The sequence below is a fragment of the Coloeus monedula genome (genome assembly GCF_965178545.1).
Source record: "Coloeus monedula genome assembly, chromosome: Z".
Classification (NCBI taxonomy): Eukaryota; Metazoa; Chordata; class Aves; order Passeriformes; family Corvidae; genus Coloeus; species Coloeus monedula.
The window spans coordinates 544,323-570,662 of NC_138822.1; the positions used below are offsets into that span (position 1 = coordinate 544,323).

The 26,340-nt window shown below is 42.5% G+C and overlaps 1 protein-coding gene across 2 annotated transcripts; it reads left to right on the forward strand.

Moving 5' to 3' along the window:
* The first annotated feature begins 620 nt into the window (after positions 1-620).
* On the forward strand, positions 621-25,786 carry ZFYVE16 (zinc finger FYVE-type containing 16). Of its 2 annotated transcripts, none has more exons than XM_082301925.1 (18): positions 621-751; positions 6,591-6,699; positions 6,884-9,042; positions 12,130-12,226; positions 13,114-13,290; positions 14,076-14,224; positions 16,225-16,600; positions 17,194-17,316; positions 17,413-17,568; positions 18,158-18,382; positions 19,183-19,265; positions 21,118-21,222; positions 21,628-21,778; positions 21,965-22,045; positions 22,558-22,720; positions 23,083-23,188; positions 23,590-23,754; positions 24,025-25,786. In XM_082301925.1, the coding sequence occupies exons 2-18, from the start codon at positions 6,630-6,632 to the stop codon at positions 24,184-24,186; spliced, it is 4,548 nt and encodes a 1,515-aa protein (XP_082158051.1). In that variant the 5' UTR covers positions 621-751; positions 6,591-6,629; the 3' UTR covers positions 24,187-25,786. The 2 variants fall into 2 exon arrangements, with proteins under 2 accessions (XP_082158051.1, XP_082158052.1); XM_082301926.1 differs by having other exon boundaries at positions 651-701.
* The last annotated feature ends 554 nt before the right edge of the window (positions 25,787-26,340 follow it).

A 26,340-nucleotide genomic window follows, 5' to 3' on the forward strand; every position in this document is an offset into this window, starting at 1 on the left:
GGAGCCGGAGTGACGTCACTGTGTGGGCAGTGATGTCATCAGCACAGACAGGGAGCGGGGCTGAGGGGGGCTGATGGAGCCGGAGTGACGTCACTGTGTGGGCAGTGATGTCATCAGCGCAGACAGGGAGCGGGGCTGAGGGGGGCTGATGAAGCCGGAGTGATGTCATTGTGAGGGGCGTGATGTCATCAGTGCAGACAGGGAGCGGGGCTGAGGGGGGCTGATGGAGCCGGAGTGACGTCACCGCGGCGTCTGAGAGGTGTGACATCATGAGAGCCAAGTGGGCGGGGGCGCCCCCTGCCGGCGGGGCGCAGGACGGAAAGGGGGTGCGACCTGCACCGGAAGCTCCGCCCCCTCCCACAGGCCCCGCCCCTTCCCGCTGTCTGTCCCATTGGCGGCTCCGCACCCGTGCGCTGTCAATCACAGGCATGTCTCCGCCCATTCCTCTATGCCACGCCCTTTTCACGCTGTGTATCAGACGCGTGGCCCCGCCCCCTCCCGGGGCCACGCCCCTCTCCGGCTGCGGCGGGAGGCGCAGGCGCGGGGTGGGGCCGGGCGCGGTCTCTGTGACGTCACGCGCGGGTGTGGCCGCGCAGGCGCGGCGCGCGCAGCGAAGGGTCGAGGCCGCCGCCCGGAGCCGCCGGCGGGGCCGGGGCCGGGGCGGGCCCTGAGGGGAGACGGCCCCGGACCGGCCGGGTGAGGTCGGGGCGACGCGCCTGTGGGAGTCTGTCCTCTGGCTGAGGTTGCCTGGGTGGGTTATTTGCCCCCGGAGGTTTGGGGATTTTGGTGATATTATTGCTTAGTGCCGTTCCGTTTGTTTCTATATACGGTATATGGAGTAAAATATATATGCAGGAAATATTATGTAGGGTATATGGAGTAAATACATGGTATATAAGGTAAAATATATGAGATTATGTGTGTTATGGAGAATACGTGTATGGTATATAGCGTGTAATGGACAGTCTTGCACTGTACGCTTACAGACATTAGCAGAGTGTAAAACGTCCTGAATCTGTCTTTAAATACAAGCAGTAATGGCAGAGACCTGGTCATTAACACCTTCTGGGGGCATGGCAGGGGGTCCAGCTGGCTGCTGGAGCCGGGTGCTGTCAGTGCTCTGTGGCTGAGGTGCTCTGATGTGAACACTGGCTCGTTAATAATGCACATCAGAGCAAACGGGGTGTTGTGCGAACAGTGGCTTCCACTGAGGAGTGATTTGCCTGACCTGCTGCAGTGCCGTTCTCTAGACTCATTTTCTGTCACTAAGTGATAAATGCTGGTGGAAGTGGTGGTGGCACAGGGCAGCGTGCGTGGGTTGTTTGTCCAGGGCGGCCGGTGGGTTCCTCAGCAGTGGGACTGGCTGCTGCTGCTGTTGCTGTGCCGGACACGCTGAGAACCAGAACTAGTCAGTTTTCTGGCTCCAGTTTGCTGTGTGGAGGTCTGAGCTTCATGGCAGGAGAGAAGAATCTACAGAAGGGGGTCCAGTGGAGGCCAGAGAGGTGATCTGGAGTCTGGAGCAGCTCTGTGATGAGCAGAGACTGCGGGAACCGGGCCTGGCCAGGCCGGAGAAGGGAAGGCTGAGAGGGGATCCCATCAATCCATACAAACACCTCCGAGGGTGCCAGAGGATGGTGCCAGGCTCTGTTCCGTGCTGCCAGGGACAGGGTGGGGAGCAGTGGCCATAAAATAAACCACACCAAGCTCCAGCCCAGCAGGAGGAAGAGCTTGTGTCCATGGAGGGGCAGAGGCCTGGAACAGCTGCCCAGGGAGGGCCTGGAGTGTCCCTCTCTGGAGACATCCCCAGGCCAGCTGGACACGTTCCTGTGCCACTGCTCCAGGGGACCCTGCCTGGGGCTGGGCAGGGGCTTGGGCTGGGTGAGCTCCAGAGGTCCCTTCCAACCCTAATAATTCAGGGATTCTGTTGTTCTCTGGGTGGTGTGAGTAATGCTGTTCTCAGTTCAGGGGAGTGGGGTTTTATGGGTGGATGCATGAAAGAAAATCCTCAGAAGCTGAAGGTGGTGTGGAATAGAGCTGTGAGGTGGTGATGTCGTCACGCTGCGGGTGGAGTTCTGTCCTTCTGAAGAGTCTGTGCTGAACTACGAGAATGGCATTATTCAAGCAGGACTATTTGTTGTGGTGTGTCCTGTAAGCTTGTCCTTATATGTCTGAAAACTTCTGCAGCTTTCCTCTTCACCCTGTGATTCAGCTCCTAAACTTGCTGTGGCAGCAGCCACCTCAGCTTTTGGTTTGGACAATAAGTTGTTTTGATCAGCAAGATTCATTTTTGTTTTCATGTGAGTTTTTCACGCAGGGTTTGTTCAGTTGTACTGGACTTCTCTATCAGGCTGATTGCTGATGAGCTCTGTGGGCAGTTGTTCCCTTAAACTTTTTGTCCATAGGGCCTCAGGTCTATGGGTTGTGTATGGTGTTGGGTATGGGAGGGGGCTGAGAAGGAAAAAGCTGGTAATTAATTCCTTTAGTACCCTTAGTGTACTAAAGGGGGGAGAGGCACACTGTGCTCCATGAGCATTTCACTGTGAACTTAGTGCTTAGTGGTCATGTTTATATTGGAGGTTTTGTTCTACTTGTGGTAGTTGCTGGGGTGGTAAGGTGGAAAATACCATTTTAATCTTCTTACAATCCTCAGTACAGCTTTCTGCTCAGGCTAAATATAATGATTAAACACAGTGATGGAGCTGAAGCAATGTGGCTGTGCAGCAAGCAAAGAGACTTCATTTCTGGTAATCAGAATAAAGGTGGCTTCTGTGGTCATCTCCTGGAGTGGAGACCCGTGTGCCCCTGTTTGTGTGTTCCTTTGTCTCTAAACCCCAGCTTGAGCAGTTTTACACATGTTTTGTGTAAAAGCGGGCCTGGTGCTGTAGCAAACTGCAGATCTGGTGGTGCCCATATGTGCTGACACTGGACAGAGTGGTTTTCAGGGACTCTTGGACACCAAAAGGTAGCTTGTCTTCAGACCTTGAATTGGTTAGTTGGTAATAATTAACTTATTCATTATATTTTGCAAGTTATCACCACTGGAAACTGCTAATTACCTCCATTTATAGAGACTGTATCTGGAAGAAAAACCCTGACAATCCATCCTGTCAGTTGGCCACTCAATATCCCAGCAGCCTAGTGTTATCTTCTCCTTTAAGTAAGAGTGTGTTGAGAAATCCCCAGTGGAATGTTGGTTTTGAACTCTGGAATATGTTCCTGTTATGTTAGAAGGGATAAGTAATTTATAAAGGATATAAAAGAAGTGTTGAAGTCTATGAGGTGTTTTTAAGTGCCCTGTCACACTTGCAGTCAGTACAGCCATCGAGATCTCAGAATTTGCATTCCACAGTTAATAATTAACAGTTTTAATGTGGTAGAATTACTGCCTCTGTTTGCTAGGTCTGTGTGCAGTCTAGAGTGCTCTGTTAGGAGTGTGTCAGCCTGTGTGTTGGAGGTCTAAGATGAGCCTGTTCAGAGACACACTGAAGGTTTATCTGGAGAAGTGGCACATCCAGTGTGCACTTCTTTGGTAGTACATTTTGTGCTTTGATTGTTATTTTCCTATTTTGAGATGGACTGCTATTTTATCTTCAAGTCTCCTTGTACATGAATATTTAATCTATCTTTATGTGAAAGCATATAGTCTATAGCAGACAGTGATTTAAATATTGTTTAAAAGTCTGGGAAAAAAAATCTATACAATAGAACTGGTGAGACCCATAAGTTGTATTTCCCCTTGCAGTGTTAGGGACTTACTGCTTCAGATGAAGTTAATAAGCATTAAGTTTATTTTTAAAAAATACTGATCTGTGAACCAGTTTAGAGAGTGTCTAATGAGTGCATTCAGAGCTCTAAAAAACATGTTTAGAAAACAACAGTTCTGCCTACCTAAAAAACATGTACGGTGGTGGTGCTTCTGGTTTCCGATAGGTAGAATATCTTGTAATTCTTTTGTTACAAGTATAAGTTTTAAAAGTATCTGTTCAGAACAAATGCAGTTTGCTGAAGCACATGGTTCATCCAGACCCTTTACTGGCAAGCAGCCATTTAATAAAAATGTGTCACCAGAGCTTTTTCGTGGCTTCTAGTCCCTTAATGTAAACACTGGGACAGGCTGTAGGCAAATCCAAGCAGCAGAAAAGAAAACTTGTTCATCTCGCTGAAAGAGGATTTGAAACATGAGAAACTAGAAGGCTTTTACAATTCTTGGGTGATGCAGACACATGGAGTCAGACAGAGAGGTGCAAGAGAGACAAGGGGTTGCTGCTGGTCTGCCCTGTTTTGGGGGTTTTGATTTTGTTGTGAGTTTCAGTTTTCTGCTTGTAGCCCTATTGTAGAAAACCTGAAAGCCTATGAAAAATTTGAGGAAAAAGTAATGAAACTAGGTATAATATATGTAGTAGTTTTTCAAGGTTGGGTTCGTTACTCAAAATACTTTACCAAGACAAATAACCATTTTATTTCAAAAATAGATTTAACTAAACAAAGCAACATTGCTGGGTTGGCAGACTGAGGAGTGATAGTTTTCTGAGCTCTCTGTTGAAGTGAGTTAATCTGTATTAAATAGACATAAATATTTGCATATGATTTTAGTTCTACAGTTCTTTGCATTGAGTTCTTCCTTTATTTGGGGAGTTTAGTGGGCCAACTAAATGCACCCTTCTAATTAGTATTATAGTCTAATAATAGATAGTGTTGTAATCTAATAATGCCCTTATGCTTAAACCAGAATTTGTTGTGTATCTCTCAAGAGTGCAAACCAATGAATATTCTGTAGGTGTTTTTAAGTAAATGACAAAGGTAGATGAAATAATTACTTGGCTCTCCTCTATATTTTTTTTTGAAATACGAATGGTTTTTTGTTTTTTATAAGCTTCTGTCAGTATTGATATCTGTGATATCTGGTGAGATTGTGTAATAAATACCTACAGAAAACACAAATCCGCATTACACATCTTCTGATCCCCGGTTTTCTTGTAACCCTTCAATATTTCTTGTTTATGTGGTCTATTTGACTATTGACTGTCCACAGATACGTGCTTTAGGGATGGGATCTGTGCTTTGATGTCTCTCAGTGAATCACCAAAAGCAGTTAATCGTGTAAGGTTCTTAATTGAAATAACTTCCAGTTCATGTTGTTGCATCGCCCTTGCCGAGAGGTGGTGATTGTTACAGGAAAGATCTGTATTCAGATGGGTGAGAAGAAGGGGCCCTAAGTCTGTGCTTGCTGCTCGTTGGGCGCTCTAGACAGCTGTGAGGGACTTGTATTAGAGTGCAGCCTGAAGATCGTGGCTGTGACTAATTAATGGCTGTGGATATCAAAACAGTGATATATTGTTCATTTTTGGCTTACATATGGGCACAAAGTACTGCATTACTGCGTATTTGTTTCACCTTTCTTACGCTTTGCAAGTCTCTATTTGAACTACACGTTGCCTTAAACTGTTCTTGTCATGTGCATATTAGTGTGGTAAATAATTACACCATTTGTGGTGAACAATTACATATTAATATAAGTTAGTGCGCCTGATCTGAACTATTCAGGGAGGGGAAACCTTAGAGCTTAGGGGGGAAGCAAGGCATAGCATCTAGATCTGCAGCTGTGGAGTGGCACAAGTGATATGAGAGGATTTAAGTATTTGTTTGGGCTCTAAGCTTTTAGAAGAATGACTGAGCATTACTAGGTGGTCAGAATATCAGTTGCATTGGGGTAGGGTGTGAAGTCAGCCAGTGCAGAGACTGAATGCACTGATAAAAGCAGAAGGAAAACTAGACAGGTCTCTGCAGGTGTAGTTTCCAGACATTAGACTAAATGGATCTCAGTCCCTTCAGTTTGCTCAAGGGAAGTGTAAATATTGATTTTTGATAGGCAGTTGCACTCTATGGGTGTTCAGCCATGAAAGAAAGATGTGCAGTTGGAAAGCAATTCAGTGTCCAGAAAGGCATAACATTGAGTGGCTGGAAAGGTTCATTAAAGAAATAAACTAGGGTGTTTTTCAGTGGTGAATGTGATTGATTAATAAATAGATTTCTCATAAGCTGGTAATTCTATAACAAGAGTTTGTGTTCTTGGGGTCCTAGAAGTATCATTGTTTTATGTGTTCGGAGTAGAACAGAAATAATTAGCTGAAGTACAATGTTGGACTTCTTAATTTTTATTATTATTTAAACAGTTCAGTTGTGTTGAAAGGTAATAACGGCGTGTTTTGTTTTTTGCCTATGAACTCTGTGGCATAAAATGTATATGGGGTCAGGCTAGAAGATCTTAATATTCCTTACAGTTTTAAACTTGCTGACATTGTAATACCATAGCGGATGCTTTCAGATGAATTTATTTTTTTTAAGTAGCCTCAATTTTGTGATTTGTAGTGAATTTTTGGGTATATTGTTCATAGTGCTGAGTACACTGAGCATATCCCAAGTACTTAGAGGCTGCAGCCCTGTTTGTGTTTAGGGTTTGTTTACATGGAAGGAGAACAAAGTGTTAATAAAAACTTTAAAATACCCCACATGAGCTGTTGTCTAATATGAGCACTTAGGCTTTGCAAACAAAACATGCTTTTAATTACATGCTGTGTTTCTCTCTGTAGGCTTAAGAAGGCTAAAGCTTCACTAGACCTGTGACTAGAATGGACAGTTACTTTAAAGCTGCAGTCTGTGACTTGGACAAACTGCTTGATGAATTTGAGCAGAATACAGGTTGGTTTCTTCACTGCCTTTTTCGTGGAAGTACATGGTCAAATGACTGTTACCATGGAGTTTGAAAGTAGCATCTGCTAAGTAAAAGCTTGTATTGATGAATAGATGGGATTGAGAGGGAGTACACTGTGGAAAGAGAGGAGTCTTATAAACTTTGCTTTTGATCTCTTCTTGCTTAAAATAGATGAATGTGAGTGCTTCAGAACACCTCAAAATCCGTATGACTCAAAGCTTTCTTCAGTCCTGGATTGCTTAGAGCATGCACACCCCACACGAGACCTGCCAGAGGATCCTGCCAGATGTCCTGCCCCAGAGGACACCTCACCTTATGCCCCTGCAGGCGCAAGTGATGTGCTCAGTTACTCACCACCCAAAGAGAAGGGTGTTGCTGGACCTGACCTTTTGTCCACTGTGGACAGTGGTCCCCTAAACGAAATTCAGGCTTCAAACCTGGGAAGGTGTAGCATACCTGTGTGTGATCTTGTCAATGACACTGCAGATTTAATCCACTCAGTGGCTGCTCGTGAAGGGACTCAGAAGTTGCAGCTGGATGATTTCCAGTACAGCGGAGGGCCCACTGGCTGTGGGGTGTCTTGTATCCCTGGTGCTATTTGTGTGTCATCATCTGGCTGCAGAAGTGCTGCCAGCTCAAAGCAGAGTGATGGGGACTCAGTGTTACAAGATTCAGGGCCTCTTAAAACAGAGGAGATTAATAATTTTGCTTTAACATCAGAGAGTTATGCTGTGGGAACAGTCCTGGATCTGTGTGATGACCAACACAGGACAGAACTTGTAGAGTGCAATGAAGTATTTGACCATCCTGGACAAACTGCTCCCCTGGATACTGAATGTGTCACTGTAACCTCACAGAGCTTGAGCGCACACAGTCCCAAAGATGAGAAAGCCTGTGAAAAACTGCCTTGTGAACCACAAGACAACAGTGCATGCTGTGCAGTAAGCAAAGAGGTGTGTGGAGGAAACGCCATAGGAAAGGTAGACCCAAACAATGGGGGTAATGTTGATTCCATGCCTTCAGATCTGCCAAAGAGGCAGCAGTTGCATAAAAGCAGTGCAACATTACCTGGAAATTGTGTCTTACCAGGCTCCTCGTGTCAAATAGGAGCTGAAGTAGAATTGGAAAAGAAAGTCACAGAAGAGAATGTAGATAGTGAAGAACTTAATAGCAGTGAGATACTAAGCAGTGTTTCCAGTTCGTGTATTTCAGCTGAGGATGTCCAGACATCTCTGTCTTGTCTTTCCCTTCCTGTGTCCATGTGTGGTTCATTAGTTGTAACAGAAGAAAAGGTTGATCCTCTACCTCAAAGTGCAGTGGCAGAGGTTATTAGTGATACTGTACCTGTTCATGCTGGGGAGTCTAAAACTCATCTTTCTGGCAGGGAATTCTGTGAAAATAGTAACTGGCACGAGCAAGAAGATTTGGCTGAAATCAGTGAAAGTATTGCAGAGAAAAGCAGAGATGGAGAGAAGTATGATACTGAGAATGTAACTGATGATGGTTATTCTCAGCAAATCAAAGGTTTTTCTTCTGGTTTTCTAGACCTTGAGGCTGAGCCATATGGTGTTGGTGTAGACAGTTTTTATGATGAGAGCATGAGCTCTGTTATGGCTGACTTTACTGTTGAGGAGAATGTTATTAAAAGTGATATTCTAATAAGCGACGCTGAGCTCGATGATTTCTTGTATGGACAAAGTCAGCAGTCCAGTGTGTTGAAGTCTTCAGACAATGATGGTAACTTGATGGAAGCTGATGCAGATGGAGGGAATTTAACAGATCTGAACAGCCTGAATTTCACAGACGTCAATGAAGAACTTGTGCAAACAAAACTGGAGGAGATAACGAGCATTAATAGTACCCTTAAAGCGTCTCTTCCCGCCAGTGAAGTGGAAGCTGCAGCAGAAGTCAGTGTGTCTCATGGTCAGGGCACGACTGAGAGTGGCAGTGGAGCTTTGGCTTCTGATGTTTGTATTAAAGGTGCAAGACCAAAGCAGTTGCTTGACCTTTCCCAGGGAGCTGGTGGTCAGAAACAACTGAGTAGAAGAAATGAACTTGAAAGAGAAAACCAGGGATCTGGTTCTGTTACCCCAGGAGCTCCCCTCTCAGACACCAGTGTAAATGTTGGTAATAATTCTGACCCTGGGGAAAGCAGCTCTGAAGCTGGAGCAAATCAAACATCAGAAAGCACTGAATCACATAAAACACCTCCGGCTCTGTCGTGGAAACAGCCCTTGTGGGTCCCGGATTCAGAGGCACCCAACTGCATGAACTGCCAGGCCAAGTTCACCTTCACAAAGAGACGACACCACTGCCGAGCTTGTGGGAAGGTGAGTTATTGGAGAGGGGTCCTGTGCTACTGACAGGAAATGGAGATTCTGATGTAGGTGTAACTGAGATGTAGAAGGGAAAGAATATTGACAGAAGTTTTGTAGGCTCAGAGTATTTTATTTAACAGAGACCAGTTTTTATTTTCCCTCCATAGGAACCTAAAGACTGTTGGAAAAGACTGATGTTAATTAAGAAACGTATGACCTTTTTTTGTGAAAATTGTAATTACAGGGCAGTACACAATATGTTCTTATCTGCCATTACTGGCTAGACTGATGTGTTCTGCATAGAGTAGGGGAGATGAGATGATGGACTACTTCATCGTAATCATGCTGAATCAGCTTATTATTGAGCTTTTAACTTAGGTATTTATGTTTTAAAGAATTGAGGTGGTGATGATGAGAATCCAGTGGTTATAAGTGGTTATACTAACTGCAGAGCACTGTCCGTGAACCTGAAGGGATTGCATTCTTTCAGGAGCCGTAACAGCAGTACCAGTGCAAAAGGATTTAGGGTCTGAATCTGTCTTCCTGTGTATTTAAATGTATCACTTTCTAAGGAACTCATGTCGGGGGGAAAGTATATGATTCACCAACAAAATGAGTAATTGTAGAACTGTTTTTCAGCCTGAGGTCTTCTACAGACAGTAAGTGATGCCAAAGCTGATACTCGGTTCAGAATTCCCTTGTGATCTACTGTGGCTTGTACTACTAAATGGAAATGCTAGCAGTACTAATGACCTACTGTTCAGTGATGCTCTGTAGGCTTTAAGTATGAGGAGACAGAATTAAGAGTAGTGTCAGTACTAAATTTTTGCATCCCCAGTGTTAAGCACCACCTGGAAAGGCATGGTTCTTTTTTTTCCCACCTCTCTTCTAGTGCTGTGTATTCAAAGCTTGGTGCTCGTTTACTCAACTGCAGTCAGCATGAACTAAAATGTAGGTGTGAATTGGAGTGTCCAAGAAACAAAGAGCTCCTTGTGCCAACCTGGAAGCCATTGAACTTACCGCCAGAATATCCTGTTGAGGTTTTGTGAGGGTTTAAAACACTTCTTCAGAGTGGGTTTCATTTTAGTCATAAGACTGACTGAGCTCAAGTTCCTGTTTACATTCACTGTGAAGTTCTTGCACCTTGTCTAGAGATGGGGAAGGGAGACCCTTCACGACACGCTCCTGTAGACAGCTGTGTGTCAGCTGAGGGGCTCTTGACAGATCAGCAGTGTCCTTGGTGGGAGCATCACAATGTCTCTTCATGAGGAGAGTGAGGGAAGGCAGCATGAGTTGTCTAAACCGTACAGATATGGGAGTGGCATGCAATTGTAACTGGGCAGCTTAACTTTCTGCCTTGTAAGACTTTTTGTCTTTTTAATAGTAACTTTTTTTGTCCTAAGAACTCCCAAACCAAACATTCCTTGGGAAGCTGTTGTTTGTTGTGTTTTCAGCTGCTTGGAAAGTAAGGGAAAACTGGTAGGAATTCGCAGTTGTCTTCTGTGGGCTATTCTAGAAGACAGTTTTATGGATTCCTGCAGTCCTGTGTTTTTTTTAATCTATGAAAATGGCAACACTTGTGTATTCTGGCATCTGTGCTGGAGGAAGGTGTGAAGTTAGTGGCTCCTGCTTTCTCTCCCGTCTGCAGCACTTGCAAGGCAAAGAGAGCTTTGCAGTTCCACTGTCCAGGTGTTTGTCTCTTGTTGTGGTACCCTTCTTCCTAGTTCAACCAGAACCCACTTTTTTGCTCAACAGCCTGCTATTCACCTCCTTTCTCCTGTCCCTTAGTTTGCCTTCACCTTTTAGGTGCGTTAGGATTGATCCTCCTGCAATCCCCTGCAGGTCCCACCGAGGGTATGAGAATACTCCTTGCAGGGGATTGTGCTGCTTGGCATTTGAAGCCCTAAAGTGGATTATAACTGATGAGCAATTAATCCTCATCAGTTACATTCTTAACGTGTGTACTGAGCATGCGTGTTTCCTGTTGAGGTAAATTACCAGTGGCTCTAATCCAGAAGCAGCTGGAATACTTCTGTTTTAGCTTGTTCACTGTTTTTACAGTGACTTTTCCTGCTTACAGGAGTTCACTTGTAATAAGTTATTTTCTTTTCCTATGCCACTACTGTTTGGGACTTTTTTCCCCCCTTGATCCACATTGTTTTTCTGGATTGGGAGCAATTAGGAGTAGAAAAGATCTTTAGGGTTTTCAGAAGACCTTTTGTAAAAGGCTCCGGAGTCTGCATACAGCTAAAAATGGTGTGATTCGTAAAAAACTTAGAGATCATCCTTGAAAGAACATAAGGGGAAAGTGACAAAAGGTCCAGATATTTATGGCAACTCTTGCAGCTTTTCTAAAGACATAATTCTCTGAATGGGATTGTGCCCGTGTTGTCCAGGCTAATGAGACACACTTTCCCCCCTTCTTTGCTTAAAAATAGACAGGATGTATACACCCTGTTGGAATAGAAGAGCATATTCTGTTCTTTCCAAGCAGCTTTCTTTGACAATACTTTGCAGAAGGGAGCTTGTCACATGAGGGCAATGCTGCTTGTTCTTGCTGAGGGAGCAGGAGAGCCCTCTTAGCTGCTGCAGCCTGGGGGCAGGGAGCGCTGGGTACCCCGGTGTCCCAGGGAAGAGAGGCAGCGTGAGTGTCTGACAAACTGGTAAAGTCTTACTGAGAGCCTTGGTGAGCACAGTGCTGCAGAGGTGATCCTAAAGCACCAGAGCAAATCCCAGCTCTGGGTCTCAGTCCTTGACCCTATCACTGTTGTTTAATGTAAAATACTTATGGGAGGAACAGAAATAGGAGTGAATTTGGGATAGGTGGTGCAACCTGAAGTTCTTTGCATCACTCCGTGTAAGAATTTTAATATAATTTTAGTTATGTCCTCCATGTTGCTGCTTTCTGCTGGGTATATATTGTTCTTGGTTGGTTGTTTTTTTTTTTTTTCCTGAAGATTTCTTTGTGGGGAATTAAGATAGAGGCTTGAATATAAGGCTGCAGATGGTTTAGAATGAAGCAAGTGTATTTTTTGGAAGAGTTTTCTATTTGCTGTGCGATATGTCTATAATATTTAATGCAACCCTTTTCTGAATCAGGTTTTTTGTGGTAGCTGTTGCAAACGAAAATGCAAACTACAATACATGGAGAAGGAAGCAAGAGTCTGCACTGGCTGTTATGATGATATTAATAAAGGTAAAGAGGGTTTTTTGAGTAATTGCAGTAATCATTGAAGTATCTCTTTAACCTTTGTTCTTTTTGGGGAGCTTGATTATTTTAATTGGTGTATGTTTTCCTATTTCTGAGATGGAAGGATGAAGAGAATAATTGTACCTCTTAGTTGGATTCCAGTTCTTATTTTGAACTTCGAGTCTCAAGTTGCTTGTTTTTTTATTAAAAAAAAAAAAAGTTTTTAACTCCTTAGGACTAAATAGGAAGTTATAGAGGAATACAATTTAGCCTGTTGAGTCATCTGTGACAGGAATCTAGCAGAAGTGATCCTCCCTCCACAGTAGCCCTCTGTGTATTTAAAGGCCACATCCCTGCTTGTTCTCACATGGTTTTTTGCCCACTTTATGTTGCTTCCTGTCCTGGTGTTTTTACAAGTCACTTACCAGGGCTGCAGTAAGTGACTCATCAGACAACATTTTCTTAACTAAAAACTAAGCATGAATGCTTGTGAAAACATCAGGAGAAACAGCTGAGGTCTGTTGATTAGTATGTAAATAGCAAGTTGAAAACATGTCAGATATTTTAGTAGGCCACCTGAATGGAGTTTAACCTGCTAGAGGTGACATGTGTTTGCCCCAAGGGTTGGGGGTCACAGGGTGCAGTGTAGTCACTGCAGTGCTGCCAGGACAGGCAAGGGGAGGCCTCTTTCTCTCATGAGAAATTAGGCAAATATGCAGGTAGACAATAAACCTAAATTTTCTTCCATACAACAGTTTGAGTGTTTATTTTTCATAAGTAGATCACAAAGTCTGCGTTGCCTCTGCCAAAAAACCCCCACCCATCCCCAGTACTGCTCTGCAAATGAAATTCAATCAATTGTAGAATCTTAAAAACTAACCACATTTTTTTAGCACAGGCATTTGAAAGGATGATGAGTCCAACTGGTCCTGTCCCCAATTCCAGTGTCTCCTCTGAACATTCTTCTGCTGTTCCACCTGTAGAGGAAGCCCAGATACCTGGCAGTGCCAGCTCTCCTTCACCATCTGCATTGTTGCCTATCTCAGCACTTAAACAACCTGGTCTTGAAGGTACAGATGCTAAATATAGCATATATCTAGCACTTCAAGAGTCTCTTTGGAAAGAATTGCTTATCACATCTGGGATTCATACTTGGTATTTTTTGTGTGAAACAGGAACTCTGTGAATGGAAACACTTCCGCTTCCTAATTTTGGTGCCAGGCCCAAACTGGTCCTAAATCTCCATTTATGAAATGTGGATGTTACTTTTTTTCATTGCCCTCTCTGTTTATATTGTAAATCTTTTTGTGTAGCTGTTCATTTTATAGTTTTTATATGTGTTGGGGGATCTCTGGCTTGTGTTGGACTGCCAATCTTAAAGGAAATCAGTTCAGGGAGAAGTTGCAAGGGAGCAGCAAAGGTTCATTTTCTATGTAAATAGAAATAATTAGTGGCTAACTAGTGTCTTTGTTCCACTTTTATAAAACATCTGACCTTCTCCAAAGAAAATACATTTTTAAACTAAGTGATTGCTCAACTTTTTCAGAGTGTATTTCATCTATTACTTGTCGTATGCATTTCATTCTTATCTCACTACACAGGGAGGATTGAGGAGGTGCCTTCTGTAGTATGAATTGATAGATTTAACTGTAGCAGGGCAGCTTCCTCTGCAAGTGAGAGATTTTGTTGTATGTGTTTGTCTGATTGGAGACTGGCTAATATCAACCTCTGCCTGTGCTTTGTTCCAGTAAACAGATTGTCTGTGCATGTGGTGGGGAGAAGGGGCTTAATTTTTGTCCCTTTCAGATATTGGAACAGTGTGATAATATGGAGTTGTTGTTTTAACCTGTCCCAGGGCTCTGCCCCAGAGAACAGAGGAGGGTTTGGTTTGCAGATGGTATTTTGCCAAATGGTGAAGTGGCAGACACAGCAAAACTGTCCTCTGGAGCAAAGAGGTCACAGGAGTCCAGCCCAGTAAACCCAGACTTGCCGGAGACACTCACGGTAGGAGCCAGGATGTTTTAGCTGCATGAGTTACCTGTTGGGAGACCTTTGCTTGCTACTGATGGGGCCCCTTACAGACCATGACTTTGGATTCACAGCTTTTGGAATCTGAGACAATATTTGAGTCTTTTTGGTGGGGGCTGTGAAGTCCTTCAATTGGAAAACACAGTAGTAATTTTCAATTTGAGTAAAACCAAGCAAAGTTTTCAAAGGAAAACCCTGTTTGGTTGGAGGTGTCTGTGAACTTCAAAACTGGTGGGACTGAAAATTTTCCAAAGCAGTTTTTTTTGTACACAGTGTTTGATTAACCACTTCCATGAAGGTGACCTCAGCCACAGTTCTGAAGCCTGTCGTTACCAACGTGCTTATAGAAGTTTGTGGTTGGTTGTTTTTTTTTTTCCAGTGGCCTGCTGTAGTTTCCCTGATGAATTAGACTAACCACAAGTTGCTTAGTGCCCTGCAATACCACATTATAGGGTGCAACAAAATCTGCGTATTGCTTTTAGTGTGAACTAATATTGAACTGAGAGGGGGATTGGTTTTTTTTATCGTGGGTCATATGCATGATGTTGAACGAACTGCACTTTAAAAGAAAAAGTCCAAAGAAGAGGTATAAGTTTGCTGTGGAAAGACTTAGCAAGGTTCATCAGGAGAAGCCTTTTTTGAGATAAAACATAGCACTGGAGCACTGTCTCAAGTAATAACATAAATTCCATGATTCTCAAAGCACTCAAAAGTTTTCAAAATATATTCTTAAAGCTAAAAAACCAGGTAATCAGTATTTGTATATGGGGGATCTGAACACTTATCAGGTGTATAGCTTTTAAATCAGCTTTTATTCATGAAGAACAGTAGTAATCAAATCAAAAGATGTTGGAGTAATGGAAAGATGTATCCTGTCTTTCATTTTGGGGAAACAGTAGGATATTTGCACTTGCAGAAGATGAGCAATGTCTAAAACTAAAAGCAGCATGGAAAAAGTGAGTGGGGGAGGCAGTTGATGATTTTTCTGTGGAGCCTCAGAAGCTCAGACAAAACCAGCACAGTGCAGCTCTGAAGCAAAGGCAGCACAAAATCCTGAAAGTGCTGCCACAGGGTGCTGTGAAGGGCAAAAGTGCTGAGTGGTGTGAAACACCAGCAAGCACATTCGTGGGGAAGAAGTCCATTGGCCAATTCAGTAATGTGTTTGTCTGTGCTTTTGTGGAGCGTTCCCTTTGGGGTTGGTGGCTTTCTTTAATTTTCTGGCAGCATATTCATTAAATGGAGGATTTGCTGGAAGCTGGTGGGACACCAGGAGAACTGCTACAGGGCAAGCATAAAGTTGTCAGGTTTTTTCTTGTTGTATGGGCAAAGTCTTCTCTCTGGATAGAGGATGCAAGTCTAACAAAAGGTTATGTGCATCTCTGTTTTCGTTGGAGGGGTTTTGGGGGGGTTGCCTTTTTTCATTTCATTTTTTTATGACAGCTGACATCCTAATGTACCTGTGTTCATGGCTTGTCATACCTGCTTCACTGGGGGAGCAGCATAGGTTTGACTCCAAACTAGAAATTATTCAGACTGAATGCTTCAGCTATTAGTGGAATAGTAGAAGTAGTGTAGAAATATGTTTGCAGTACTTAACTGCTGATCCAAGGGATGCCAATGTTCAGTGGCTGTGAGTGGGGCAAACTAACAGCAGATTCCTGAGGGGGTCCTTGGAGTGTTGATTGTGTTACACCTGACTGTCATGAGCTACAAGGACAGTCTGCAGCCCTCCCACCTGAACTTGTGTTACCAAACTATTAAATGAGCGATGCATCTTCACCTGTGTGACTCCTAAACAAAAAAAAAAAAAAGAAGAGAATCCAGGAGAGATTTGCTGGCATTCTTCTTATTAGGAGGAAATGTATTCTCACCTTTTGTGATAGATTTCTTTCTCTTTGTGCTTCTAGAATGATAATAATGAAAGTTGAGCTGGTTGTGAGACAGTGTAGATTTTTTTTGTTATTTCTTCTTCACAGGCTGCAAACCCAGAGGAAGATGACCGAGTAACTGATGTAAATCAAAAACTGAAGGAAGAAAGTGATAGGATTACAAGAATGGAGGAATTCCATCCTTCTGTTCCTTCAGATGATGCACAGCAGGCCACTCCAGGCCAGAGTGAGGTGGCACCTAGTTACAAATTTGACACTCTAGGAACTGAAGAGTGTTCTCCTGCAGAAGCTGAGAAGAGCAGGCCCAGTTCAGTGGATCACAGCACACAGGATGTGCCTGTCAGTGCTTCAAGTTACAGAGCACTTTGTGGGGTAGAAAACTGGGTGCGACGAGAGATCAGCCTTCTTGCTGATGGTGATCAGCTGCCCCCACTTCTGCTTGCACTGGGTGAAAAAGAGAAAGGTAAAATTCGGTAAAATTTTGAGAAAACTGTTAATATTTACTCATAGAATCCTAGAATCATTTGGGTTGGAAGTGACACTAAAGCTCATCCAGTGCCATGCCCTGCCATGGGCAGGGACACCTTCCACTATCCCAGACTTCTAAATACAGACTCATGTGCATGCAATTTGCTAAGATAATTCTCATGTAATTTATGGGTTGCGTACTGGATGGCTGGATAATGACTGTGGACTTTTAGCAAGGTCAGTGTGTTATGAAGAGAATGCTTCACCCCTTAAATGCATTATAATAGCTGTGCTCATCACTGGTACCTGACAGAATCAGGATACAGATGAAGAGTCAGCACACGTTCAGTCAGGGATTTTTCAAAGGAATGGTAGCCGTGGTTTGTACCTTTGTTAGAAGCTGCTGCTTCAGTTTTATTTGTTCCTTGAATCTGAGGGTAAGTTGTTCACTAGCTGATCTGTAGCTATTCAAAGCTTGGGAATAACTACCAGGGTAGGAGGATGGGATGATGTGTCATACAGTGGACTAATTCTTGGTTTCCGTCATTGGCTGGTGTATTGAGCTAAATCATATGTTAATTTATTTAGATTTTGTGGTGGAGGAACATCCATTTCACCAAAAGGTCACCTTGCTGCTTGGGGAAGGAGGTCCTAATCCATTGACTTTTATTCTAAATGCAAACTTGCTTGTCAATGTTAAGCTAATAACATGTAAGTACTGCACATCTTCTTTTCCGTTAAATCAAGCCTTTTTTTTTTTTTCCTGTCTGTAAAACAGCATTACTGTGGTATCTTATCTTTTTAAAGATTCCTCAGAAAAGTGCTGGTGCTTCTCAACAAATGGACTGCATGGTTTGGGTCAGGCAGAAATTGTCATTCTGTTGCAGCGTTTGCCAGATGAAGATGTTTTCCCTAGTGAAATACTCAAATTATTTCTTGACATCTATAATGATGCAATGAAAGGTGTGTCATTTTAATGTCTAACTTTTTCTTGTGTAGTATATTCTCACTGATCTTTAAAACTTAAAGTTGATAGGTAATTTTTCTGGAATTATTTGTCTGGTGATTCTGTTGAAAGAGCTTGCAGTGTTAAGAGTTCTGAATAACAGAAACAAAAGAATTTAAGTTTCTGTGTTTCATATGCTTCTGTAAGCATTCTGTTTGCAGGTTTTTTTGTTGTTTTGTCATATTGTGGTGGAGATTCTGGGTATGAGCCCTTGAGTCTATGGTTTTAAGGACATCTGGCACTTCATTTGTAGAAGTGCAGTGCTCATGTATGTAAATATTTTAGGTCTGTCGATCAAAACTCATCAATTGATGTGTTTAGGACTTTTGGCACTTGTTTGGAGAAACTTAGTTTCATAGTCAGGTTCATTTAGTTGTGAAATGCAGGGCCCTTATTCTGTGGGTTAGATATCTGACAGACTTCAGGAAGATGTGAGACAAATGGGGGGCTTGCAAGTCTGTCGGAGGTCCTGGTTAGAGCAGTTCTTTTGGCACTACAGTGTGAGTGACCCAGATCTGTAAACACTCTCCATTCCTCTTTCTACAGGAACGTTCATAAAAAATATGGAAAACATTACTTTTACAGAAAACTTTCTCAGCAACAAAGAGCATGGAGGATTCCTGTTTGTTTCACCAACTTTTCAGAAACTTGATGATCAGATTCTACCAGATAACCCGTTTCTTTTTGGCATTCTTATCCATAAGCTGGAAATACCCTGGGCAAAAATGTTTCCAATCCGTTTAATGTTGAGATTAGGAGCAGAATATGGGGGTAAGTTTTAATGGTTGCACTAGCTGTATAAATGTAAAGTTCCCTTTGGAAAATACAAGGGGTTTTTAGGCAAGCAAACTACTTAAAATCATCTTTGCAGTATTTTATATTACTTGTGTAAGCTGGACATGGGGAGCCACCTGGGAATGCTCATTGTCCTGCTAGACTTCTTAGATTTTTTTTTTTTTTCTTGGCTCATGAGAAAGCTAAGAAATCAAAACTGACAGCAAAATACAAAGATTTTTTTTTTTTGATTGTAGGAGAAAGGTTTGAAGGGATGTTCACAATCCCAGTTTACAACTCTTTAATTAAATTACTTGACTTAAATATATTGGCAAAAGATTGCTGCTTCATAAACCAAATAAATTGATTACTTATAAGGATAACTTTCTAATACATTGGAAACATCTAGGCATGTAAAAAGGCAGGATCCCACCATTGTAGGAGCTGCAAGTCCATAAACATGTACCCGTTGCTTGCTCATGGATTTCTGGAGCCCAGAGGGGATCTCTGCCAGCTGGATCCTGTCTGCATGGTGACAAGGGTGGTGGCTGCGTTGTTGTTGTTCTTTCTCTTACCAAACTACTTGCTGTGTTTTGTTTTTTTAACCAATTTTGTCAGATGTAACCATGGAGGGGGAAAAACACACAGTGGCTGAAAATTAGAGAGGGGCTGTGCTTCCTTTGGCTGGTCAGATATTGGGATTTAGAAACAGGTTGTAGCTGAAAAAGACCATAAAACTACTTTAGCAAGTTTTAGAGTTGTTGTTGATAGGTAAATATGATCTTTTTTCTTCCTAGCCTATCCAGCTCCTGTGGTAAGTGTCAGGAATCGTAAGCCACTCTTCAGAGAGATTGGACACACAATTATGAATCTACTTGTTGTGAGTAGATGTTCTGTTATCTTCCCTTCCTGTTGTAATCTGAATTACATAAAATATCCTCCAAACAAAGAAATCCTGAATCTTGAAAGCAGAGCTAATATTTTTGTTCTTCATACTTGACTTAAAACTGGTGAGTGACTTAGAAAAGCTGTTTCACCTTGTATTGTTATGCATTAGTTCTGGTAGTGAAAAAAGGCTTTAAGTGATCGAGGGAGATGTTGACATTTGTGCTGATGCTGGTAGTCAGCATTGTTCTGGTGCATTTTTCTCTTCCTAGCATCGTTGTGGTACAGGGATTCTGGTCTTAAGCCTGACAGTTTTACATATGAAGAAAGACTTGAGAGGTAGATGCTGTGGACTAACTGCAGCAGTAATTACTTTGTCGGACAAACTTAACCTTGCCACAGTTATTCAGCCTGACTGTCTTTTGTGAAGGACTTCTTTAGTCTGGAATTCATGCCACGCCCTGTGGAAGCTTTCCCTCTGTTACCCAAATAATTTGATTTCAGATTGCAGTAAGCCTGTGTTCCTGACCAGTAACGTTCCTCTTCTAATACTTCTATAGAACTTGCAGCCCTTTCCATCAGAGCATTCAGGGCAAGGCCATGGAAAGCACTGCATGTCTCCTTTAGGCCATCACTACATCCTCTCCTGGATCTGGAGACCGTTGTAGCTGAGATGAAACTGCAGTCTTTGCCCCCTTTTTCCCAGTGCTGGTGTGCAGATCACTACGTGAGCAATCAGTTGGAAGAGGTGCCCCATCTAAGAACAGCACGTTTCTCCTTCATGTAGGAGTCAAACTGTAATCCATGAGCCAGCTCCCAGCCTCACTGGTGATGTGCCAGTGCCAATGGGTAACTGCACCCTCAGACTTTGAGCAGCCTTAATGTTGTGCTGCTGCTCAGTGGGGCTTCTATGGAATTTCTTTACAGGTGGATTAGAGTTACTTGGATTCCCTTTCATAGCTGTGTCAGCCTGAAGCAGGCAGGGGCAATATGTGCTCCTTGCAGGAGTTTTAATCACTTCATGTCTGCAGAATGTTCTCTTGGTGGTGCCTTGGCACCTGTGGTACAAATGCTCAGAGCATTTGTGGGCTCCTGCAGAGCCTCTCTCCACACAAGTCACTGAGCAAAGGGTGCCTGTGATTTCCATCCTTAGTGCTGGATGCCAGTCCCATGGAAACCTAGTGCATCGAGATGTTTTTGTAAATACCCTTCTTGCGGAAGCCGTGTGGATGGAGAAAGGTACTGATTGCCTGGCTCAGCTGGTGAAAAGAGCCTCTTTATACCTTTTTTTCACCTGGAGTAGTAAAAGCAAATGAGACCATTTCATACCTAATGTTGTTCTGGAAGTAAACAGAATTTTGCAGAAGTGGGTGAGGTGATGGGTGATTACTTCTGCCACAGAAAGGGATAAGAAATGGTGCAGTATTCAATCTGTAAATGAACAAGTTAGAGCTTTAGGGGACAGGCTGTGAGCCTGGAAACAAACTCATCTAGATGGTGGCTTCCACACTTCACTTTTCTGTCAGAGAGGGAGGGTGTTGGAAGTTTTGCTTTCCCTAAAACACTGGGATTCTAATGTGTATGAAGTAGCCATTGAGTAAATAACCCAGTGGTTAATAGAGCTACCTTGTCAGTGCTATGAATTTGTTAATACGTTCGCGAGGTGCCTGTCACGTACACCCAGTGGGCAAAAAGGGATCCCATAGTCTTTAGCCACTCTTAATACTACTGTTTTTTAGAAGTCCTAGAGATTTATTTAGAGTACCTTCATCTAAGTGATAAAGGTAAGGAAAAGGTACCAAAACAATATGAACTGTCTGCTAACATAGATACTTTGTCTGTTATAGGACCTTAGAAATTATCAGTATACTTTGCACACCATAGACAACCTGTTTGTTCATGTGGAAATGGGCAGAAGCTGTATTAAAATACCTGTAAGGAAGTATAATGAGGTGAGTAAACCCATCTTGGTTACTCTAATCCAAGCTGGTTTTGTCTTCATTTTTTTTGTATAGTACCAGTCACACCTCTACCATGAGCTCTTTGAAGAAAACCTCTCTGAACTTTATACTGACCTAAATGTGTAATGGAAATGGCACACACTTACTTCCTTCTACGATATGCTGGAAGGTGGATAATGATGAGTTGAGCTTTAGGATAGCTATTAAGTACTGAAAGATCAGCAGTTCTTCAAAGTCTTTCAGCATGTATTTTCAAATATTCTCTCTTACAGATTTCCTGATGATGATGTTTTGCTTAAGAATTTTTTAAAAAAATAATAAACACAAGCAAACAACAACCAAAAAAACCCCTCCTAGTGGGATTTGTCAGTGTAATGACAAATTTTGTATTGACAGGTGATGAAGGTGATCAACTCTTCTAATGAACATGTAATTAGCATTGGAGCAAGTGTTAATACCGAAGCAGACTCTCACTTGGTGTGTGTGCAGAACAAGCATGGCCTCTATCACACACAGGCAATCAGTGCCACGGGACATCCCAGGAAAGGTAAGAGGTTTGTTGGAGAAAAATCTCCTCTCTAGAGCCAAAATGGAGGTTCAGTGCTACGCTGCTCAGAAAATGCATCTGTGGTGTTACATTACAATGAGTTTAAAGAGGAGTGCAGGTTTAACGTCAGTTACGACTGACTGGAGTGACACAAAGTGGTGCTCACTTCCTTCCTACTTCTTCTAGTTACAGGTGCAAGTTTTGTAGTGTTTAATGGAGCGTTAAAAACATCTTCAGGATTTTTAGCCAAGTCCAGTATAGTTGAAGGTAAGAATTTTGTTCTCTTTTCCTCTTAAGAGACTTGAAAAAAAAAACCAGCAGCAGTCTTGTGTAAAGTCTTTATGCCTCAGTAAGCTAAACATTTATTTTCAGGTTTTTTAACTTTGTATGAAACCTGTTGCAAACAAATGCTGCATAAAAATACATGATAGTTCACCTACTTGTTTTAAAACAACATTCAAATCTAAACTATTTAATCATGCAGGTCTTTTTTTATGGAACTATTTTCATTGCCATATTGCTGAAATACATATATGCAAAAAAAATTCCAAACTTAACTTTTAACATGATCTTTTAGTTTTAGTTTCTGTTGACAAAAAAGGTTTTCTTCCTCTTTCATGTAACATTTAGTGCTGTAGGTGGGGGATGCAGTGCTTTTGTGCATTTATTAATTAGCTCTAGGAGATGGTTGGTCTCAGCAGTATTTAAACCAAGATTCTGTGAAAAGCTGTGCTGCTTTTTCTGTGGATAATTTGGAGTTCTAACTGGTTTTCTTCTAGATGGACTAATGGTACAAATAACACGAGAAACAATGGAAAGCCTACGTCAGGCATTAAGAGACAAGAAGGACTTCAAAATAACCTGTGGAAAAATGGATGCAGGGGACGCAAAAGAATACGTAGATATTTGCTGGGTAGAAACTGAAGAGAAAACAAACAAAGGGTAAATGTACTACCAAAGCCTGACACCTGAGAGAATTCTTGCTCCCAGTGTTCAAATATCTGCCTTTAGTTTCTTGAAATTAATCCAAAGTATTTTTTTTTTGACAGAAGGTGCTTGATAGCAAAGATGGTTTATAGCATCTTAACCTGCAAGATTAGGTTCCTGTTAATCCTGTTAGTTCCCTACTTAGGGTGTTTCTTTTTGTACCGTCTGTATTTTCATGATGCAAGTCCTGTATTGTATTTTGTTGTAAGGTTGTTTAAATAGCCTTGAAACATGGCTAAATGCTTTTTCATGGAAGTTACTATATCTAAAGTATAAAATGTTGTTCAAATTCCTAATCATACTACTGTTTTCCATAGAATTTTAAGCCCAGTTGATGGAAAATCAATGGAAGGAACTCAGAGTGAAAAAGCGCCACAATGCAGAGACTTCGAAAGAGAGGGAAAAGTTATTAAGTGCACTGAAGTGAGTGAATTACTTGGTTCTTAAGCCTTTTTTGCTACTTTTTGAATAGTTAAGTGGTAATACCGTAGTACTAAGTGATGCTATTAAAATGAGCTGATACTATGTGTAGCCATCCTGCCAGGCAGAACATTCTCTGCAGCTCCTTGGTGAGTTTACATACTCGTCATTTTTCTCCTCTGAAAAAGAAGTCTGTTAGCATAGACAGCTCTGTGGATGCCTAATCCAGGCGTTCCCATGGTTCCTGAAGGATTTTGATTGTATGGATGAAATACTTGGGTGCTTTGCCAGCAAACAAGCATCAAAGCTTGTCCTGTTTGGCGTTCTGTGATACTGAACTAGTCCTTTTCCTAACTGTGGGATATACCAGGCTGCTGACTATCCTTCCCTTTCTCTGATCTCAGGTTTACTATTTTGTAAAGGATCATGAACTATCCAGTGCTGTTCCTCACCAGTTTGCTAAAGAGATTGCCACTGCCTGCAGCACTGCTCTTTGCCCTCACCTTAAAACCTTGAAAAATAATGGGATGAATAAGATAGGACTCAGAGTTTCCATTGACTCAGACACGGTAAGCTTTCAGCTTTTATTGCAGTCGCTCCATTTCCTCTGAAGTATCTTCTCTTTTAAATACCTTGGATCTCTCCATTAATGTTTCAAGAGTTTTTCCCTACTGCAGATCCAGGCTGGCGATGAAATTTGAGGAAGAAGCTGTCTTAGTCATTAGTTTCTCACTTAATGGTAGAAAAATACTCTTTTACTGTGATACAGCACTTTTTGCATAGTCTTATTAATACAAAAAGTGTTACTTAATATCAATGTTAGTATGTTTCCCTCCTAGGTTGAATACTTAGCAGGATCTGGAGGGCACCTTCTTCCACAGAAGTATCTGAATGACTTGGACAGTGCTCTGATTCCTGTGATTCATGGTGGAATGTCAGATCCTACAGCTCTACCACTGAAAATGGAATTAATATTTTTCATTATAGAACACCTGTTTTGATGAGGCTGATTACATGCATATACTGATTTGCTAGATCTGAACACCAAAGTTGTAATGCTACAAACACTAAAAATGTTAGTTTCTAAACCTGTTACGTTTTAATAGCTTTTCAAACTGTTTTTTTAAAGCCTCTCAGATCCTCTCTGGTTCCTCTACCACAAAAGAGTTGTAGTTTGTGTCATGAAGTTTGGGAAGTTTACCCTTAATACAGGTGCAGAAGAGGGCAGGTTTCATTACTCCTCACACAGTTGTAGCATTTACTAGGTGTAGTGTAACTCCAAGCCATAGGATCTTGCGTCTCACCCTCACATTAGTGCTTGCTGAAGTTGCTAGGGTTCCATGTGATCTCTGCATGTGCTTCCCCCCGCAAAAGCTGAACACTGAAGCAGAGCTGGCCCAGAGCTGTGTCCTTGCTGCTGCAGGTTCAGACAGGACATCTCCTGTAGCTGCCTGCGAGCCCCGTGTATCAGGGCAGCTCTGGCACCGCAGGGGGAGTGCTGTGGGGGTGGGGATAAAGGCCTCACATGGTTGAGGTCCTTAACCTGGGGATGTGATGCTGGTGCTTCAGGAACACATGCTCTCAATTAATGTTTCGTAGAGTAACTGTTTTCTTTCTTGTATTTATAAGGATTTCTCTAACTTAAATGGATGCTATTTTTATAAAAAGTGCTTTTTCTTCTTTCTTTACTCTGTGTTCAGAATTCCATATAGAATTTGACCTTTCAAGGATTAGGAAGAAACAGATTAGCCTTGATGTAATCTACATGTAGCAATAAGTCAGACAAGAAATCTGCAATATTTTTTCTGCTCCTGTCTACTGCTTTTGCCACATTTTAGTAGCCACCTTTACTTTCAGGGAGAACAGATGTATTAAGTATGAATTTTCATGACCAGGTTGATTCTAGTGGAAGGTGACCCTGCCCATGGCAGGTGGGGTTGGAACTCTTTAAGGTCCCTTCCAACCCAAACTGTTCTGGGATTTTTAGTATACCTGAGGTTCTTGCATAGGATGTATTTTTGATACTGGGTCATTTAGATCTATTTATGTATTTGTGATGCATGTGATTTGTACTGAGGTTCATCGAACTGCGGTTGGGTTTGGTAGCAGCCACACAACTGCTTATCGAGGACAGAACCAAAACTAAATATATACAAGACCTATATTGTTTTCAGTAAAAATGCTGGTACAATTTTATAATGAGAGTATTAAAACTTGGATGCCTTCTTGATGCTAATAGGGGATATTTTATGTTTTTGTATCAAAAACAATTTGTAATGTAACCTAATCTGCTCTGCTGTTATCTGTGCTTTAACACTCCAGTCCTAGAAGGGTTCAGGCTTCAAGCTCTTATCCTGGATGGAACTGAGCTGCGTTTCAGCTTCTGTGCTGACTTCTTCTGAGACACTGCCACTAGGGAGAAGGGCTGAACCCAGGCACAGTAGGAACAAAACATGTCCTTGTTGAAAACAAGCTGCACCCAGGCCCTCGAGGGAGCCCCAGCACGAGGCTGAACAGCGTTTCGGGTCTGTGACGGGGTCAGGGCACCCAAAGGAACAGCTGCCTCTTGGCACTTAACCTCTACTAACTCCTTTTCTGTAATGATCAATAAAATTAACTACAGTGCTTGCAATCTCCTGCCTCTTATTTATTATGAAACAAAGATTTGGAATGTGTGTGTCCTGTCTCTGCAGCTTTCTGGGACTCCTGATGTTGTGCAAGAAATGGGATTCATTCCTCAGTGTGCCACAAGCCAACGGTGCCACGCAGGAGAGAGACACTGGGCCTTCCATCGGCGCTGGCCAGCCCTGGGTGCTCGGTGTGTTCCACAGCTCCAGCTCTCCCCACCGCCCTCTCCCTGACGTTATTTACCACAGAAATAATCCAGAGCCGGTAACTTCTCAAGCACTGCCCCCCCATTAGCATTGATTAGGAGCTGCCATACAGGTTCTGTGACCCCAGCCACCCTCTGCACCTGCTCAGGGGCAGCGCCTGCGCCTGGGCCGGGTCTTTCTGAGCTGCAGGCGTGAGGTTTGGTACTGTCATGAACAGGGTTCAGCTGCAGGAGATGCGGACCCTGCGTATTTTGACAAGTTTGCAATGCATGCATGGATGTATACCAACATCCTGATTTCACACAGAATGACAGAAATGAT